A 21,022-nucleotide genomic window follows, 5' to 3' on the forward strand; every position below is an offset into this window, starting at 1 on the left:
CAGCACAAGCTAAAATTTTACTCATTTAAAACAGTTCAACTGAAACACAGGTAGTACCGTCTTGACAACGAGGAAGATTCGTGAACCCTGCGGAACACCAGCATGCAGTTCTTCCTAATTTATACTCTGTACAAACCCTGATTTTGTCGCAGTTGTGGGATGGATAGATCCAGTGGCATGGGACGCAAAAAGTACCAACTATCGTTTTAAACTTACCAATTTTTGGTTCTGAGTTAGCGGAAGAAACTAGTGTGTTATCTTCGACTAGCTGACATTTAGCTTCTCGGTCAGTTCTTATCTCACGAAATTCTCTTTTCTGGCAAAGTCTAACTTTATCAATTGCCCACAAATCGCCTGATTTGTTTCTTCATATATTTTGAACTATAAATTTAATTTCAAATCACTACAAAAACGTTTCGTTTAAAAATAGAAAATACAAAACTGACACATTTTAGGCCAGCTAAAGTTAGTAAATAAAAAAAGTACCAAAAATAAAACAACATATATAGAAAGAAAGACCACAACAACAGATATTTTAATGACAAACTTTTTTTTTGCTAACTATCCTGTAACCTGTGGTTTGTTCACCGTTATCGTTCTCAATGTGGGAAAGATTTCGTCATATTTCGGAAATTCGGAAAAACTTGTGAAACAATAACTTCCCGAAAATTTTTCGTTAATGCACGTGGACAAATAAAAGAAAAAGCGTTTATCTATCTATAGAACACTTTATTGACAAGAGATGACAATTTCAATCCGTAAAATAAATGCCCGAATTTTTGCTTACTTTGAGCGAAAAATAGTGTCTCGAGAAAGACGTCGTTGTTTTTAAACTTTTACTTTGTCAACACTTTGTCTTGTTTGTCGCAAGTTTGGAAATATTTAACGGAAATTAGTAACCATATACATTTTACATACACGTGGATGGTTCCAGTCCCACTAAACTTTGTTCCTACAATAAACACCTAACATAAACATAGTTAATTGACTTTTAGTCTTACCTGTGTATCAGGATGTTCGTCCCCACTTCTGAATTTTAGTTGTCTGGGAATTAATCTGCTGATTTCTCCTTTTTTTATTTTTTCCCGTAAGCTAGAGAGTTCTGTTATGAAAAAAATTTTACAAAAAAAAAAACAACTTACAACCATCCCGCAACCAAAGGAGTGGGAAGCAAAATCAACAAACTAAGAAGCTTCAGTTGGCTGGATGTCGTTGAACAACTGATATCATAAATTTTGTAACTAGTTTTGTTTCCGTAGGTGGTACTTAATATATACGTAATGTTATAAGAAGTGTCTGGTATCAGTGGACGATTCTGTGTTTCCAAAGATCCGTTACCTATAACAATTACACATTTTTCTTTAACCATTAAGGCGGCTACTGTTCTGTATTTAGAAAAATTTCTAACAATTGATCCAAAAACTTCTAGTTCTGGATGTGCATACAGTTCACCACTATCGTCTGAAATCAGTACCGTCAAATTTTTAGCTGTAGTTTCAAGTTCCATTGTAATAGTACTATCTGTAGAATTAAGTTTAGGTTCTTTGTACTGATATGGTGGTTCTGGTGGACTTAAGTCAATTTTGTAAGCGCTGTTTGTGCTGTAACTGTTGTTAGAACACAGCGTAACATTGTAATAAGTGGAAGGTTCGAAAGGAAACTGAATCTAAAAATAAATCATCAGAAATTTCTTACACTGAGTATATTACTTTTACTGTGAAAGTGAAGTTGCTGGTATTTGCTTCTACAAGCAATCGACGTTCAACAACAATATTCGTTTGGTTGCATGCAGATCTACATTTAGACACTAAAATATAAAAATTGTTAAGTTTGCTTTTCGATCCGTGTAGAATTTTCCATTTTAATAAGAATTCTTTGTTGTTTGACCACTTTATTTCTATATCGTAAGGTGGTGAAACTTCGACTAAAAAATTTACTAGGTATAGTATTACGGATGAAAGTTTACGACGGGTACTACTTCTGTCGCACTGAGGCCCCAAATAGTTTTTACTACAAGTTGAAAGACAAGTACCATTTTTTGCATCGCAGTTAAAATTGCGACTCGTACAGTCTCCACATGTCTTGTTGCAGCTAAGTCCATACACCCCGTCAGTACAAACTAAAATTTGACTCATTTAAAATAGTTCAATTGCAACACAAGTAGTACCATCTTGACAACCAGGAAGATTCGTGAACCCTGCGGAACACCAGCAGGCAGTTTTTCTTAATTTATATCCTGTACAAACTCTGATTTTGTCGCAGTTGTTGTATGGGTAGATCCAGAGGCATGGAACGCAAAAGGTACCAACCGTGTTCTCCGGGCAGGTGCTTTCTGATATGATATCAATGCACTAAAGTGGAAACTATCGATTTAAACTTACCAATTTTTGGTTCTGAGATAGCAGAAGAAACTAGTGTGTTACTTTCAACTAGCTGACACTTGAACTCGCGGTCAGTTCTTATCACACGAAATTCTGTCTTCTGGCAAAGTCTAACTTTATCAATTGCCCAAAAATCGTCTGATTTATTTCCTCCTACAGTAGAAACGAATAGATGTGCTGAGTCGACAACGATGTTTTCAACTATAAATTTAATTTCAAACCACTGCAACAATGTTTCGTTTACACTGAAAATGCTAAATTGACACATTTTACCTTCTTTTTCTTATTTTGTAGACGATACGTTTCTTGCTTTAGTAACAAGTTGTCTGATTTTAATTTCAATTTCAACTGACAAGATCCGCACATTGATACTATCATTGAAATACAAGTAAAATTGTCTTTAATGTCTATACGAGGTCCCAGTTGAGTATCATTTGTTTCTTCATCCGTGTAAATGTAGTCAACTAAAAATGCTACGTTTAGTGTTTTCACTGACATCAATATTTTCTTACTTTCGTGAATTTTCCATAAACCGGAAGAAAATCCACTGTGTACCCACATTTGAGTAATTTCATCTGTGTAATCTTCTCGCTGCAAATGTACATCACCTTTTTCATTTTGCAAATATATACCATCTCCTTTCCTAAACAGCTTAAAATGTGCCCAGTAATTTTCGTCAGGTAACGTAATGGACTGAATAATTATGTGTATTAGTAGGTACTTGGATAAATTTTTAGTCCACCAAATAGTGAGCATTGAATTTCTATTGATTGCCTAAGAAGAACAAAGGTTCCCTGAATTAGATGTTCACTATCTGGCGGACATTAATTTATGAATCTTTTAGACGAGACGTTGTCGAATTCTACTTACACTGATTCTAAACTGCCACAATTTAAAAAGCAAACAAGATGACCTTAGAGAATTACATAGCTCAATGTAACCCGCAGGGTCAGTGCGAACGGATATGGCAAGATCAAAATTGGGTCTTAAATTTCGCATAACGGGAATGTAGCCGGAGGCAGGAGGAGTGTAAATTGTGTTCATTTCTAAAAAACGGGATAAATAGGTAAATGTGACTTCGAGTACGTTAATCACTTGCCTTCCCATCGTCTGTCTACAATTATTTCGTTACTAATGCTTGAGTTCCTACTTGTTCTCAAAGCCCATGGTTTGATTTCGTAGAAAGTTTTGGTTTTGTTGTCATCTGTGATCTCACAGTCAAAACTGTTAGGTGGTGAATTTGGGATATACTGTGATACTATAATGAACAAAAGTAATGAAAAAGCGTGAAAGTAAAAATAAACAAAGCAAAATAATAAAAACTGGCAGCTTGGAAAATAAACTTATTCAGTTGTTTTAATTTCTAAGTTAAATTGGAATGTTTTAATCTTTTTTTACGCCCAAGAACTAAAAAAAATTGTCAAATATCTACCACTATAATACTGTACCTAAAATTAATTTTTAATGAAATAAGTAATCTATAGATATGTACAGGTATGTACCGTAATTAGACTGGGCACCGCCACCGCTGAAAAAATTCCAACTTAGGGCCGAACTGCTGTTGGTCACACACACAAGGTCCGATCCGTTCTTTACCACAAAAATATCTTGACATAAAGACACTCGACTTAATGTTAATAAATAAAAGAAGTAGCAAAAACATAACAACATGATTAGAAAAGAAGACGACAACAATAGATATTTTAATTAATTTAAAACTTTATCTTTTTGTTTCACTGACTGTCATCCTGTAGTCTGTGGTTTGTTCACCACTATCATTCGCAATGTGGGAGAGTTATCGTCGGAAAATTAAGGAAAAAAGCGTAAATTTAACCTTTTTACTTTCCATGCACAATAGGATTCTTTGGCCAGTAGCTACTTTCATGTTTTCTGAACGTTTTATGTAGATGGTAAACCGCAAACCAAACTTCATCTAATCATGCTCACAATCGATATGTTGACGTCAGCTGAAAATGTTTCACGTAAATGTTATTCAAATTTTACAAAATCCTACAGATGTGGGTTATGAACCCGCCTTGATTTTTTGCCCTAGATCTTTTCAAAGTAGACAATCTTTTTGTAAGTGATGTTGTTTAATAGTGAGTCCACCTCCGAAATTTATTACAAAATTATTTATTTATTATACAACGCTACATTGCACTACCACACATTTCGTGGACTACATTAATTCACAAGCACCCTTTGTAAATACAGAACTAAATAAGTGTTATTTTAAGTTGTTATAGACTCGTGTCAGATTAGAAGCCAACTCGGCTCCAAAAATGTACTCCGAAATAACCATATAACTTAATTTGTACAGATGCAGATCATCCACGAGATATGCCACCTGATCACTCAGCCTTTTGAAATTACTTAACACATCCACAACACTTTCTTCCCTAGCCATCCTGATGCTCATATCGCACAGCAAAACAAACCCTATTCTACTAACTGAATCACTAAAAAAAATCTGCATTAAAAATTTCTTTCGATTATTTTACAAACCTGGTGTGTATTAAAATAGACGAATTGGGGTTTATAGCATATTCGGAAAGCTTTTTGAAGAACGAGACATAGCTTTTCGGATCTGTTCCACTGTAATAGAAACTTATATGGTTGACCTAAAAATATCCACTTGAAGCTAACGTTAAAGCTACGCATCTTCACTTACGTATCTTTTCATTTCATTGTGAACCAAAATGAACCTTCTCACTTCATAGTGAAGAAAATTTTGTTGCGAAAAAAGTTGTATGGATATGTTGTCGTACTCCAGCTTCTCGTTCACTTGTGGCCAGTACTGAAAACACTTGGAGTTTTCTCGAGAGTTCAGTACCACTATATGTTTGACGTTCCCTTCGAAAATGTTCCTCCAAAAATGATGTGTCTCGCTCAATTTTGGTACCTCAGTTACTAGAAATGCTTTCGGGATCACATTACCCTATAAAACCAACTTTATTTTCCTTCAGGATTGTGTAACTTAGTTTTTTACATTGACAAACGTCATGTCGATGTAATGGAAAAAGTGATTGCCTTCAACCTCGTCGTAAATTTTCTTGGCACTACTGATCGCCTACAAAAAACAGTATAGAAAGTTTACGACCACTTATTAAACTTTTACCTTAAACTGTTCGTTGAGCTCGCCATCACTTTCGGCTTGTTTGACGTAAGTTTGAAAATTTTTAACAGAAATTACCTTCGAAGGGGAAACCGGGTTTAAGTAACTATTTACATTTTTTGTTTTTCTTGTAGTTTTTCTTTTTTGACTAGACTTAGATGGTTTAAGTTCTACTGAAGTATGTTGCTGCAAAGGCACTTAATGTAAACACAGCTATTGTACTTTTAATTCTACCTGAATGCCAGGATTGTTTTCTTCAGTTTTGGATTTTAACTGTCTAGGAATGAATTTGCTGATTCCTTGTTTTCGTTTTTTTTTACATAAGCTAGAAAGCTTCGTTATGAAAATTATTTTACAATATTACGAACTTACAAGAATGCGGAAACCAACGGAATGAGAAGCAGAACCAGTAAACTAAGAAGCACTAATCTATTGTATGTAGAAGAACAAGTTGTGTAATAAATTCTGTGACTAGTTTTATTTCTGTTGGTGGTACTTAATATGTAAGTGATGTTATAAGAAGTGTTTGGGATCAGTGGAGGATTTTGTGTTCCCAAAGGTCCGCTACCTATAACAAATGCACATTTTTTTTCACAGTCCATTTGGGCGACTACTGTTCTGTATTTAGAAAAATTGGTAACTATATATCCAAAAATTTCCAGTTCTGGATGTGCATATAAGTTACCGCTATCGTCTGATATCAGTACCGTCAAATTTTTGGCACTTGTTTCTAGTTCTATCGTAATGGTACTATCTGTCGGTGTAAGTTTTACTTCTTTGTACATATTTGGTAGTTCTGGTGGACTTAGGTCAGTTACGTAATTGCTCTTTGTGCTATAGCTATTGTTAGAATACAGCGTAACCATGTAATAAGTAGATGGTTCAATAGGAAAGTTAACCTAAAAATAAACCATAATAAATTTCTTACATTGAATATTATTACCTTTTTTCTGTAAATGAAGTTGCTGGTGACTGTTTTTACAGACATCTTGTCTCTAAAAACAGTATCCGTTTTCTTGCATGTATAATCTCTACATTTAGACACTAAAATATTGAAACGGTTAAGTTTGCTTTCGAGTGCGTGTAATATTTTCCATTTTAATAATAATTCGTTGTTACTTGACCACTTTAGTTCTATATCATAAGGTGCTGAAACTTCGACTACAAAATTTACTATATAGTATTACGTAGGAAAGTTTGCGGCAACTATACTACTTCTGTCGCACTGAGGCCCCACATAGTTTTTAACACAAGTTGAAAGATAAGTACCATTTTTTGCATCACATTTCAAATTACGACTGCTACAGTTTCCACATGTCTTGTTGCAGCTAAGTCCATACCGACCTTCAGCACAAGCTAAAATTTTACCCATTTAAAACAGTTCAACTGAAACACAGGTAGTACCATCTTGACAACGAGGAAGATTCGTCAACCCTGCGGAACACCAGCATGCAGTTCTTCCTAATTTATACTCTGTACAAACCCTGATTTTGTCGCAGTTGTGGGATGGATAGATCCAGTGGCATGGGACGCAAAAAGTACCGACTGTGTTCTCTGGGCAGGTGCTTTCTGATATGATATCAATGCAGTAAAGTGGAAACTATCGTTTTGAACTTACCAATTTTTGGTTCTGAGTTAGCAGAAGAAACTAGTGTGTAATCTTCGACTAGCTGACATTCAGCTTCTCGGTCAGTTTTTATCACACGAAATTCTCTTTTCTGGCAAAGTCTAACTTTATCAATTTTCCAAAAATCGCCTGATTTATTTCTTCCTATAGTAGAAACGAATAAATGTGCTGAGTCGACAACGATGTTTTCAACTGTAAATTTAATTTCAAACCACTGTAACAATGTTTCGTTTAATAACAGAAAACACAAAACTGACGCATTTTACCTTTTTCTGGTTATTTTGTGGTTGGTAAGTTTCTTCTTTTAGTAACAAATTATCTGATTTTAATTTTAATTTCAGCTGACAAGACTCACACATTGATACTAACATTGAAATGCAAGTAAAATTGTCTTTAATGTCTATAGGAGGTCCCAGTCGAGTATCATTTGTTTCTTTCTCCGTGTAAATGTAGTCAACTAAAAATGATGCATTCAGTGCTTTCTCTAACATCAATTTTTTTTTTACTTTCGTGAATTTTCCAAAGACCGGGAGCGGATCGGCTTTGGACAAGCATGTGACTATTATCAGACACGTTATGTCGTAGCTCCAAAATTATTTCACCTTTTGCATTTTTCAAAGACGTATCATTTCCTTTCTTGCTCAATGTAAAATGTGTCCAGTAATTTTCGTCAAGTAAGTTATATGACTGAGTATTTAAAAGATCAGTAGATATGTTACAGCTAACATCCGAAATCCGTTATTATGCATAATAACTAGACATTTTAGGAATTATGCGTAATAACTAAACTTATCAGTTATTATGCATAATAACCGGAAACATTAGGAATTATGCGTAATAACTGAAATTTTTAGTTATTACGCGTAATAACGGAAACGTTTAGGTAATATTGATAATAAAATAACTAACACAGAAACAGGAATTATGCATAATATTTTCCAAAAAGCTACCCACCCTGCCCCACTTTCCCCTACATATCACATGTACAGTTGATTAAAAAAAAAAAAAGGACAAATTACAGTTATATAAACGTCATATTCCCATTGCTTTTCGATCTATGAGAACCTGAATTGCTCATCTTGTCCCATTTTTTTGAAATCAGCTGGACATGTTCTAAGCCTTTGAAAATGGTAAAAAGTGAAAAAAAATTAGAACAGGATGATACCCACTGGAAAAGGAAGAAAATATAACAAAAATAAAAGGAAAAATAATTTACGGGCGATCTGAGGTCCGGAAGGGGAAGAGGGTGAGCTTTTAAGGGTAGAAAACGGATTATCACGATTTCCGGCAAAAGTCCTATCGCAAAAAGTTAAATGGCAAAGTTGTAGGTAATAAAAAGATCTACAACTTTTGTATTTACACCTTCTTTCCTCAAAGTTTATGCGAAAAATGCAAATAACCGAGTTTTTGGTTTTTTATTTTTATCTCCCACAAAAAAAAATTTTTTCACGAAATTTGGTGAAAACTTACATATTTATGTCCCAAACTCACTGTAATTTTTTTTGATTCAAAGTATTTATTTTTTCCCTTATTTTGATTTAATATCGAAAAACTACCCTAATTTTCAATTGAAAATTCTCACGTCAAAATATTTTCTTTTAAAAAAAAATCGGTGTGCTTTTTGTTCGCTGAAATCTCTAGTTTCTGAAGGTGTAAAAAAAATTATACATTACTATGGCAAATTTTCACAGGAAATGCAAAAAAACGAAAAAACTCGAATTCAAAAATTTGGAGCTATTTATTAAAATATACACGTTAATTACTCGAAAAACGTAATATTTCATGTTACATTGATAAATTAAAAAATTGCAAATCGAAATATACTACTATAATTAACAACCAAATAAGTTAATACAGTTAATACTTTACAAGACATCTACAATATTTTGTTGAAGTTGTAGGATAATTTTTAAATTATATGCTTAAGTGCCTATTTATTGCTATTTTAAGATAACTCACATACTTGAATGGCCTAAGGAAAATTTTTGCCCATCAGAAGAATGAACAACATCGTCTATAAAAATACAAGTGCAGGCTGAGTTACTTGAAGAGAATCGTGACGAATTGATTTATTTAAAAGAAACTTTTGGAATCTACAGTCACAAGGATTTTCCTGTAAACAAGCAGAAGAAGATGCTGATGCTGACATAATTAAGATCTCGATAGAAACTGCCAGAGATACTAATAAAACTGTCATAGTTGTGGGTCAAGATATTTTGGTCCTTTTGAATCAATTGAATTCAAATAATTATGACATTTATTTTCTCAAACCAGGTTCTGGAAATGTAAAAGATTTATTTTTCACGTCCAATAGTTTCAAATATGAATCTTTCAAAAATATAGTTGCATTTCTATATTGTTTTTCTGGTTGCGATACAACATCTGGGTTTGCCGGAAAAGGAAAGAAAAACATCGTAAATTCATTGTTTTCTAATAGATAAAATTCTCGTGTCACAGTGTGTGTAACCAAACTCTTCCGAAACGGTTTGACTGATTTTTATGAAATTTTCTGTCTATATTCGGTAGGTCTGAGAATAGGTCGTAAACTATTTTTTATACCCCTAGGTGATAAGGGTGGCCCACCCAAAAATTTTTTTTTTATTTTTCGGACAAAATTTGTTATTTTTTTAAGATTTGGCTTCAAAAAATACATATAACCCTAAATTTTCACCTTTCTACCACCAACCCCCATTTTGTAGTAACTATATTAGTATCATTACTTTCATCCACAGATACGCAAGGCAGGGTTCAAGATGGCTGTTGAATATAATCATTGTCGTACGATAAATTTGTATGTATAATTTATAATTTAATTTAATTATAATTTATTTATTTGTTTTGATTTAATTTTTTGTTTAACTACTAAAATATTCACTGGGTCTGCTAGTCAGACGATAAAAATTTGTCAAATTTGGCCAATATTTTTTATAAAAAACTTGCAAACGAAGACGATATCGCAAAAACATGGATTACAATTAATCAAATATATTTATAAATGCAAAAATGACAATATAACACTGAATCAATTAAGATTTCGAAAATCAATTGGCAAGAATTAAATCATCTTTCATAATTACAAATCTCCCACCAAGAGAAGGCGTTCGTTTCATGGATTTTAAATTTTTGAGTTTATCAGTGTAACATGGAATCTTACTTTTTTCGAGTAATTAAAGTGTAAATTTTAATAAATAGCTCAAAATTTTACATGATAAAAAAAAATTCGAATTCGAGTTTTTCGTTTTTTTGGATTTCCTGTGAAAATTTGCCAGAGTAATGTATACCTTTTTTTATACCATCAGAAAGTAGAGATTTCAACGAACAAAAAGCACACCGATTTTTTTTAAAAAGCAAACATTTTGACGTGAGAATTTTCGATTGAAAATTAGGGTGGTTTTTCGATATTAAATCAAAATAAGGGAGAAAAATAAATATCTTGAATCAAAAAAATTACAGTGATTTTGGGAGATAAATAGGTAAGTTTTCACCAAATTTCGTGAAAAAAAAAAACTTTTTTGTGGGGGATAAAAATAAAAAAGCAAAAACTCGGTTATTTTCATTTTTCACATAAATTTTGAGGTTATTTAAAAAAGTCTAAATACAGAAGTTGTAGATCCTTTTATTACCTAGAACTTTGCCATTTAACTTTTTTCGATAGGACTTGTAGTTTTGCCGGAAATCGTGATAAACCGTTTTCTACCCTTAAAAGCTTACCCTCTTCCACTTCCCAACCTCAGATCGCCTGTAAATTATTTTTCCTTTTATTTTTGTTATATTTTCTTCCTTTTCCAATGGGTATCATCCTATTCTAAATTTTTTTGTTCTCAAAAATTATCGGCCCTGGCTTATTAGGCAATATACTTAATGACTAATATTATGCATAATTCCTGTTCCTCTGTTAGTTATTATCAATATTACCTAAACGTTTCCGTTATTGTGCATAATAACTGAAAAATTCAGTTATTACGCATAATTCCTAATGTTTCCGGTTATTATGCATAATAACGTATTTCGGATATTAGCTGTAACCGATACATTTTACCCACAATTATACATGCACTTACGACGTTTTTGTGTAATAGGTCCACACAGATTGGAGCATTGGTTGCATCAAGTTGCTCATTGTCCTGTCGACATTTTTTAACAGAGCTTACGTTCATTTCAAACTCCTTTAGGACGAACAGCAAACAAGTTGATCTTGGAGGATCTGGTCCATTACAGAGGTAAATGTAAGCTGCACGTTTAGTTCTAATAGACATTGGAATATCAAAATTGGGTCCTAAATTTCGCACTGGAACATACTCCTGTCTAGTAGTGGTCGAAAATATTTTCATTTCTAAAAAACAGCAAAGTAAATCTCTAGAGTGGCATCGAGTATGATAATCACCTTCCCATCGTCTGTCTAAAATTATTTCGTTACTGATCTTTGTTTTCAAAGTCCATGGTTTGATTTCGTAGTAATTTTTGGTTTGCATGTCATATTCTTTAATGTCACAGTCAAAACTGGTTGATGGGTTAGGAATATATTGTGATACTACAACGAACAAAAGAAATTACGTAATCAATACGTATCGTTGCACCTACCATAATTAACATCGGATTTATTTTCGATTTCAGAGTTCCAACTTAGCCCAGAACTGCTGTTAGTCACACACACAACATCACACCCTTTCGTGGTGACAAAAATATTTTGACAGAAAGACACTCCACTTATTGTTAATAAATAAAACAAGCAGCAAAAATACAACAACATGCTTGGAAAGAAAGACAATAATTACTACTTTAATGACACAAACTTTATCTGCTTAAGTATCCTGTATCCTGTGGTTTGTCCACCGCTGTCACTCTTGTGTGGGAAAGTTGCATGAGCTATCACTAAAATCGTCATATTTCGGAAAAACTTGCGAAACGTCACTGCGTAAATAAACAATAACTTCCTCATCAACATTTTTGACTCAACAGAAAAAGAAAATTGAGCGAAGTGATTTAAAGACAATTCAATCGGAAGTGGTCCCAGCCTCGAAATCCTCGAGATACCTCAAGTTCTTCTGTGCCCGCCTCATTGGTTATTCACGCCGAAATGCCAACGTCCAGTCAAGATTTTATGTTACAGTTGATTTATTTTACGACGCGGCCTCATCCGCTTTATTTCTCTTTTTCGAATAATCGTAAACCCCCAATAAAACCCCATTCCATTATCCGTATTCCAGGTACGTTTCCGAATTTCAAAGCCGGCAGTTCTGCTGCCTTAATTAACGACAATCTAGATAAGTGTGATCGGTTACCCAAAAGATGACCTACAAGATAAGAAAATCTATTTAGCGAGATCTCGGCACGACAAAGGAATGCCTCAAATAACAAACATCCATCCGGACACTTCCATAGTCGCCTCGAATAACCTGCCAAGATAAACATCTCCTGTTCAAAAAGCTAATCTGGTCTGGATTTTTTCGACGTCTTGTGCGTGATGCGAACTTTTTTCATTAACAATGACGGTAATTCCTTTGTATCGAGGCTTGTCGAGTGGTTTTTGTTGACACTGTGTTGGCAGGAATTGTTTGGGGGTTGTTAGTGGCACGTGCCTGATGAGTAGCTATTCACTCAAATTCGAGGACGCGGACAATGGGACTCAATTAGGCGAGTCTGATGCATAATCGCTTATCACCTGATTATCGTCTGGGGCCACGGGAGAGCGATCCACTCAGACAATTTGCTTCTTTTGATCGGAGAGGAGAGAGTGAGTTCTGCGGGATTTTGCCGATGGGGCGATCGAGTGCCTACTTTCCCTGATAACAGCGATAATGATCGGGAGAAATATGGGGATTTCGTGATGGTGTTACATGGGTGTTGGGCCAGTTGACGCTTCTACACTCCATCACGTACAACAAAAAGGGTCAAAGGGTATTTGGAAAGAACTTCCCTCGCGCCTGAAGTATAGTCGAACAATTGTCAAATTTAACTTTGCGGAGTGTTTTTTTATAATAATGACCCCTATGAGCTAAAATTATAAGTATGTATATGCGTTCATTGTTAAGAGTACAAGGAAAGAAGCATCGTATGCAGAAACAAAACACCAGGAGACTCCAGGATATTTTCAATTGTTAAAAAAAATAAAAAAAAAATAGATTTTGCTGTATTCTTTGGGGGAAAAAAAATGAGGGACCCCTAATTTTGTTTTAATTAAAAAATATATACTAGGCGTCATTAAGATTTTTTCACATTCTTGAAGAAGACTTCAGGGGCCGAAGACTCTTTTAAATTCTTTCTAAAATAAAAAAGCAGGAGTCTCCGAGTTCTTTCAAAATATTTCGTGTTCTTTAAAAAAAAAATACACTAAGGATTTCCAAGATATCACGTTCTTACAAAAAAAAATCAAATTGGACTCAATATAGCAAAAATTTTAATAGATATTTAAAAAAAAACAAAGAATAAGCCCCACCCATCTGCCCTGAACTCAGTTGTGATGAGTTTTTCAATATATATATTAGGGTGATTCAAAAAAAAAAATATTTTTTTTTTTCGTGCAAAGAGGTTCAAAAGTTTCTTTTCAACGTAAAAAAATACCAGTTAAAATTTGAGCTCTTAATATTAATATTAAGACCGTCCGCATCGCGTTTTTCTATTTCCCATAAGAATAACATGGGAAAATTTTTGTTTGCACCTTCTGATTTTTATTGCTAGCCCGTCGTGTGTCGTGAAAAAAATTCAATCACATATTTTTATAGAGAATTGAACGCTCTACAAAAAGTGTCTCCTATGATTGTGCGAGAAACCTGATAGTTGAAGAGTTATTTTAGGCTAAAGTTAAATTTATCCAAATTTTGACGTTTTTGATGCATTACAATAAATTTGATGGTCTTATTGGAATAAATCACCACAAAAATTTATACACATTTTAAATTTAGTTTTTTAAACAGTAATTGTTTATAATTTTATGCTATAATAAGGCCAGTAAAACTCTTTCCGAACATTTTCAGCATCAGTGGGTTAAAAAATCATAGTCAGGTTTCTCGCAAAATCATAGGAGACACTTTTTGTAGAGCGTTCAATTCTCTATAAAAATATGTGATTGAATTTTTTTCACGACACACGACGGGCTAGCAATAAAAATCAGAAGGTGCAAACAAAAATTTTCCCATGTTATTCTTATGGGAAATAGAAAAACGCGATGCGGACGGTCTTAATATTAATATTAAGAGCTCAACTTTTAACTGGTATTTTTTTACGTTGAAAAGAAACTTTTGAACCTCTTTGACACGAAAAAAAAAATTATTTTTTTTTTTTGAATCACCCTAATATATATATAATATTTCTCTAAAAAATTCTACCCTTTTAAAAACATATATCATATGATAATTTCTTGTACAGAAATGAGGATTTTGCAAACTAAACTCCGCCCTTCAGCTCACGATGAATAAAATATTCATTACAATTGAGAACGGGTGGGTGGGCGGGGTTTATATTTTGTCCATTATTTCTTAATATACGGAGTCTTCTTTTCCCAACAAGAAACTGAAAATATGTTGTTGAGAGAAAACTCTAACTATAAAAAAAACAAAGATTAAGCGCCACCCACCCGCCCCGATCTCAATTGTGATGAGTTTTTCATTGTTAATCAGACCGAAGGGCGGAGTTTGATTGTAATACATCAATATTTCTCTAAAAAATTCTACCCTTTTAAAAACATATATCATATGATAATTTCTTGTACAGAAATGAGGATTTTGTAAACTAAACTCCGCCTTTCAGCTCACGATGAATAAAGCATTCATTACAATTGAGAACGGGTGGGTGGGCGGGGTTTATATTTTGTCCATTATTTCTTAATATAAGAAGTCTTCTTTTCCCAACTAGAAACTGAAACCATGTTTAACTTTCCTATTGTTGAAAGAAAACTCTATATATTAAAAAAAAAAATGAACAAATATAACGTTATTATACCGTGCAATTGTTTTTGCGAACATTTGAACGTTAAGCGAAAAAACTGGAAGCGGATTCGTATACTACTACTAAGTGTAGGAGTATTTTTGTATAACATTCAACTCATTTTAAAATACGGCTCATTGTAAGCACGGTCCAGCAGTTTCGGAGATTACGTGTGCAATAAAAATGGATACAGACAGACAGACAGACAGACAGACGGAAACGGGTGACTACTTTTTTCGTACTGTAGGGGTCTTGAAATGTCGAGAAAACATAAAAGTGGCAATTTAATACTTTCTTAACTTACGCTCGGGAAGTAAAAACTGACTCTCAAAATTAAATTACAGTGACAGATTTAAAAAATGATAAGCGATTTAATAATTTCAAATAAATAATAATATACGAATTTTGTACAATATATTTAAAAAAGAATAGAAGAAAATTTTTAATGGGAATGGTTGAACGAATTTTGGTTAACTTTCTACCATTTTCACAACATCGTTGTAATATAAGTATCTATACTTACAAAGTTTTCTTTCAACAACATATTTTCAGTTTCTTATTTTTTATTAATTTCACCTTTTCGCAAATTCTTGTTTGTTTTTAATTTTTAACACTTTGAAGACCTTGGCATTATTTTCCCAAAATATTCTAAATAGTAAAATTTTTGTATTAATTTTTTTTTCAAAATCGCCAGTCTGCACATCTAATGTTAGGATATTTGCCTTAAGATTTTTTTTTTAACAAATTGAATGTTATACAAAAATACGCCCACATACTTGTAGTATAATCCGCTTTCAGTTTTTCGCTTAACGTTCAAATCTTCGCAAAAATAATTGCACGGTATAATAACGTTGTCTTCGTTTTTTATTTTTTTTATTACATATATACAGTTTTCTCTTTTCTTTCAACAACAGGAAAGTTAAACATGTTTTCTTATTAGGAAAAGAAGACTTCGTATATTAAGAAAACATGGGCAAAATATAAGCTCCGCCCACCCACCCCTTCTCAATTGTGATGAATGTTTTATTCATCATGAGCTGAAGGGCGGAGTTTAGTTTGCAAACTCCTCATTTCTTTGCAAGAAACTGATATATGAAATATGTTTTTATTGTTTTTAAAAGGGTAGATTTTTTTAGAGAAATATTGATGTTATATTTTTGTTTTTTTTTTCCTTTATATACGTAGTTTTTTTTCAACAATTTTTTGACGCAAAGAACAAGATATATTAAAATAAAAAAACAAAGTCAATCTATTATTCAATAATATTGGACTGTACTCCTTATGTAAGTCACGTAGAATAACTTGCACTTTCTCGTATTTTTCAAAAAACAGAAGAGATGAAAAATTGAAAAATTGAAAATTAAAAATTGAAAACTCGTGAAACTTTAAATCAAGAAACTGCAAAATCTAAAAATGTAATGAATTACATATAGGAAAATTGAAGAAAGAAAAAAGAAATCTTGGAAACTTGCAGACCGAAAAATTGAAAAAATTGAAAATGAAAAATCAAAAAATTATAAAATCGGAACATTGAAAAATTGTAAAAATAAAGAAAATAAAAAACTGAAACGAAATTGCACATGGAGAAATTAAAAATTGGAAACTTGAGAAACTCAAATCGAAAAATTGCAAAAAACTTCTTATATTAAGAAATAACGAACAAAATATAAGCCCCGCCCACCCACCCGTTCTCAATTGTAATGAATGCTTTATTCATCGTGAGCTAAAGGGCGGAGTTTAGTTTGTAAAATCTTCATTTCTTTACAGGAAATTACCATATGAAATGTGTTTTTAAAAGGGTAGAATTTTTTAGAGAAATATTGATGTATTACAATCAAACTCCTCCCTTCGGTCTGATCAGGAATGAAAAACTCATCACAACTAAGATCGGGGTGGGTGGGTGAGGCTTAGTCTTTGTTTTTTTTTTTTTTTGTAATATGCAGAGTTTTCTTTCGACAACATATTTTCAGTTTCTTGTTGGGGAAAGAAAACTTCGCATATTAATAAGCATGGACAAAATATAAGCCCCGCCCACCCACCCGTTCTCAATTGTAATGAATGCTTTATTCATCGTGAGCTAAAAGGCGGAGTTTAGCTTGCAAAATCCTCATTTCTCTACAAGAAATTACCATATGAAATATGTTTTTAAAAGGGTAGAAATTTTTAGAGAAATATTGATATATTGCAATTAAACTCCGCCCTTCGGTCTGATTTGGAATGAAAAACTCTTCACAACTGAGATCGGGGCGGGTGGGTGGGGCTTACTCTTTGTTTTTTTTAATATACCTATAGAGTTTTCTTTCAACAACATATTTTCAGTTTCTTCTTGGGAAAAACGGCTTCGTATATTAAGAAATAATGGACAAAATATAAGCCCCGCCCACCCACCCCTTCTCAATTGTGATGAATGCTTTCTTCATTGTGAGTTGAAGGGCAGAGTTTAGTTTGCAAAATACTCATTTCTCTACAACAAATTACCATATGAAATACGTTTTTAAAAGGGTAGAATTTTTTAGAGAAATATTGATGTATTACAATCAAACTCCGCCCTTCGGTCTAATTAGGAATGAAAAACTCATCACAATTGAGATCGGGGCGGGTGGGTGGAGCTTACTCTTCCTTTTTTAATATATAGAGTTTTCTTTCAACAACATATTTTCAGTTTCTTGTTAGGAAAAGAAGATTTCGTATATTAAGAAATAATGGGCAAAATATAAGCCCCGCCCACCCACCCGTTCTCAATTGTAATGAATGCTTCATTCATTATGAGCTAAAGGGCGGAGTTTAGTTTGCAAAATCCTCATTTCTCTACAAGACATTACCATATGAATTACGTTTTTAAATGGGTAGAATTTTTTAGAAAAATGTTGATGTATTACAATCAAACTCCGCCCTTCGGTCGGATTAGGAATGAAAAACTCATCACAATTGGCATCAGGGAGGTGGGTGGGGCTTACTCTTTGTTTTTTTTAATAGATAGAGAGTTTTCTTTCAACATATTTTCAGTTTTTTGTTGGGAAGAGAAGACTTCAGATATTAAGAAATAATGGACAACTCAAAAAACTGAAGAAATGAAAAATCTAAAAATTTAAAATTAAAAATTGAAAAATCGCGAAATTTCAAATCGAAAAACTCCAAAATCTAAAAATTGAATGAGTTACATATGGTTAAATTGAAGAAAGAAAAAGTTATAAAATCGGAACACTGTAAAAATAAAGAAAATAAAAAACTGAAACGAAAAACTGCACATGGAAAAATTAAAAATTGAAAGCTCGAGAAACTCAAATCGAAAAATTGCAAAATCTAGAAATTGAATTGAAAAGACGAAAAATTGAAAAATTTAAACTTAAAAACTAGACAAAATACAAATCGAAAAAATGAAGGAACAAAGAAAATGATAATTTTTCAGAGAAGTGGGATTTATTTGGCTCGACCAATTTTTTTGTTTTCTTTTACAAAGCGCGCATTTCATCCTTTTTATTTAATTATCCAGCCGTCACCTTCCATCAGCCCGATCGCGGACCATTCCTGGGGGCGGGGGTGGTGTCACACTCACCTGACGTCGCATTACAATGACAATGGCCCCTGATTTGGGGGCGTAACGACTTGTGCACCTCTATCAAGACGAATTAACAATCGCTATCTCATCTAAAGCTCCTCGACACACGTCTGCCACCACAGAAATCTAATCGTGGAACATCCTTCAAGTGGTTATTTGGATCCTGGCGCCCTTATCTCTTTTCAAGATCACGAAACCCTGATATATTTCAAAAAAAATATTACAACAAAAGGTATAAAAACGTTTGTCATATTTTTTACGGTTTTCATATTTCACTGCGGTCGTAGGTATATGATTTTTTGTTCGTTTTTTCGTGTTAGGTGTTTTGAATAATTTTGAATAATTTTATCGGAGAGCTGGTTTGTTTTCTCGGTAGACGGTCGTAAATTATGCGTCCTGGATTGGTTTGTATAATTTTTAATAGATGTTTTAGTGTCAGTGGGGACATTGTGGGATTTTATGTTTTCGTGAAATGTTCATTGGGGCCGAGGGCTTTTATGGGTCGGGGGACAAAGTTGGGACTCGGAACGGCAGTGTTGTGACACAATGGACCATGTTTGGCATAAAAAAAATAATAAGTCGTGGACCTAATTCTACAGTGATTCACCACTTAAAATTAAACTGAAGTTTTAGAATTTAGGAGGGAAAGCGAGGAAAATTTATACCGAAAAGTGTTGAATGAATAAACTTCAATACCCGGCATGTTGGGTAATTCCTGCCTAAACAAACAACCTTCGCCGCCTATAAACATCATTCCTCCTTGATAGAGTACGTCTTGATTTCGTATAATAACCATTCAAATCGCTCCAAGCTGAAAAACAGAAAATTATCGTTCTCATTAGCGTCACCGCACTATACTCAACTACAGATAACTAACATTAAGTCAAATTAATGTCGTTCCTCCAATAGCGCATTCAGTCCGTTTTTTATGACAAATCCCGCTTTTTCCTCCTTACGGATGCAAATTGCAGAGAAACTGTTAGATTGTTACGCCACTGCTTGAAAAAATCCCAAGTTCATTTTTTAAAGCCGCCGATCTGTCTACATCGACCGAACAAATGGGAGGCGATTCCGAGAAAGCGTCTTCTTTAAAACAATTTATCTCTCATCACTTCTGACACCTGTAATACCGGAGACTTGTGTTTTGAACAATAGAAAACTGTGAGAAATTTCCCGAGGCTTTTATACAAACAAGGCGGGATCTTCAATAAAGCACCGCAGAGACATTCGAGTTTTGATTGAAACACAGCCCGTGAAGAACAATTATTTATAAAAATGTAAACGTAATTGGAGTTTTAACAACGTAACGAGGTGTTCTTTATGCAATTTCGCGGAACTCAGGTGGATCTCGTAAGGTAGAACTTCATGTGGAGATTGATTTAAATTGAAAGTTTACTTAAGATTCCCGTTTTGATCAGAAAAGTCTTGTTCGATTTTGACGACGGGTCACGCTTGGGAGACTTTTCCCATGGGTTTAGACAACAACAATCGCCACTATTTTTAACAATGAAGTCAGGGTCTGTGTAGTTTCTTTATGGATTCTAGATTTCTTTTGTTGGGATAAATTGTTTTAATCGAGGATCATTTCTCATCTTCGGAAAGAGACCCTCGCAGGCACAGGTGCTGTAGACCTGGCGATACCTAGAATTTCCTGAAATGGCCAAGATTCTAATCTAGAAGTTTCGCTAGACAATGAGGCGTCGGAGAATTAATGAATCACAGGAATTTGGGTGGAATGTTGGTGGTCTGAACAAATCCGGGATGGGCTGTTGGAAATAGTGACGAAAAAGGTTACTTAAAAGTAGATGGAGCATGTTATAAGCGAGTCCATCGGGAGAATGGTAAGTACTAACTAAAAAATAGTTGTTGCAGCATCGGTAAACTATCCAATCCATTACGAAACCGCCTCGCCGGCTCTAAATTTCTAACAACTTGTACTTAGCCGATAATGATTATGTTCCCGCTATCCGAACACGGCGATTGGAGTGTTGGAATTATGATGGTAAGGTTTTAATAAATTGAAAGCTGCCTACTCGCAGAATTCAAAACGCCATGTTGGTTCTCGCGTGCTGCATGGCATTAAATAATCCCGAACAAATTAAAGCGAACCAATTTTTTCCATGTCAGCACCGACCATTCAAACCAGACAGATAAAATGGGAGTCTTTTTTTAATTAAAATAAATATTTCTGACAGACTTGAACACAACCTCTTCCATTATTAATCGTTATGACCGATTTCTTCTGTCCAAGCCAAGCAACTGTACAATTAATGGAAAGACATATTTTACTAGAACCAGTCGGATTTCAGCGAGATCAAAGCGAGTGTGGTGCATCTGACAACGAAAAATAAAAAGTGGATGATCGGGGAGGAGTGCCAATCGTGGACAAACATTCCACTTTTCGGCGGCGTCGAAGT

The 21,022-nt window shown here is 33.8% G+C and overlaps 2 protein-coding genes across 4 annotated transcripts; both read right to left on the bottom strand.

Annotated features, from left to right (window-relative positions):
- Positions 1–728: 728 nt before the first annotated feature.
- On the bottom strand, positions 729–4,088 carry LOC135133712 (uncharacterized). 2 transcript variants are annotated; one of them, XM_064062197.1, is made up of 12 exons: positions 3,884–4,088; positions 3,481–3,639; positions 3,252–3,427; positions 2,894–3,074; positions 2,655–2,845; positions 2,382–2,604; positions 2,168–2,332; positions 1,979–2,119; positions 1,716–1,924; positions 1,143–1,666; positions 1,002–1,092; positions 729–952 (listed from the first exon to the last, which is right to left on the bottom strand). In XM_064062197.1, exons 1-12 carry the CDS (start codon positions 4,050–4,052, stop codon positions 911–913), a joined length of 2,271 nt encoding a protein of 756 aa, XP_063918267.1. In that variant the 5' UTR covers positions 4,053–4,088; the 3' UTR covers positions 729–910. The 2 variants fall into 2 exon arrangements, with proteins under 2 accessions (XP_063918267.1, XP_063918266.1); XM_064062196.1 differs by having other exon boundaries at positions 2,655–2,854.
- A 410-nt stretch (positions 4,089–4,498) lies between these two features.
- LOC135133665 (uncharacterized) lies at positions 4,499–11,875 on the bottom strand. 2 transcript variants are annotated; one of them, XM_064062132.1, is made up of 16 exons: positions 11,705–11,875; positions 11,508–11,654; positions 11,185–11,456; positions 7,630–7,810; positions 7,390–7,580; positions 7,115–7,337; positions 6,901–7,065; positions 6,712–6,852; positions 6,440–6,657; positions 5,869–6,395; positions 5,731–5,821; positions 5,500–5,682; positions 5,371–5,451; positions 5,053–5,319; positions 4,887–5,002; positions 4,499–4,840 (listed from the first exon to the last, which is right to left on the bottom strand). In XM_064062132.1, exons 1-16 carry the CDS (start codon positions 11,871–11,873, stop codon positions 4,609–4,611), a joined length of 3,204 nt encoding a protein of 1,067 aa, XP_063918202.1. In that variant the 5' UTR covers positions 11,874–11,875; the 3' UTR covers positions 4,499–4,608. The 2 variants fall into 2 exon arrangements, with proteins under 2 accessions (XP_063918202.1, XP_063918201.1); XM_064062131.1 differs by having other exon boundaries at positions 6,709–6,852.
- Between the last annotated feature and the right edge of the window lie 9,147 nt (positions 11,876–21,022).

Source organism: Zophobas morio, unplaced genomic scaffold (genome assembly GCF_036711695.1).
Source record: "Zophobas morio isolate AGI-343-1 ecotype UQ-CSIRO unplaced genomic scaffold, CSIRO_AGI_Zmor_V1 ptg000022l, whole genome shotgun sequence".
Classification (NCBI taxonomy): Eukaryota; Metazoa; Arthropoda; class Insecta; order Coleoptera; family Tenebrionidae; genus Zophobas; species Zophobas morio.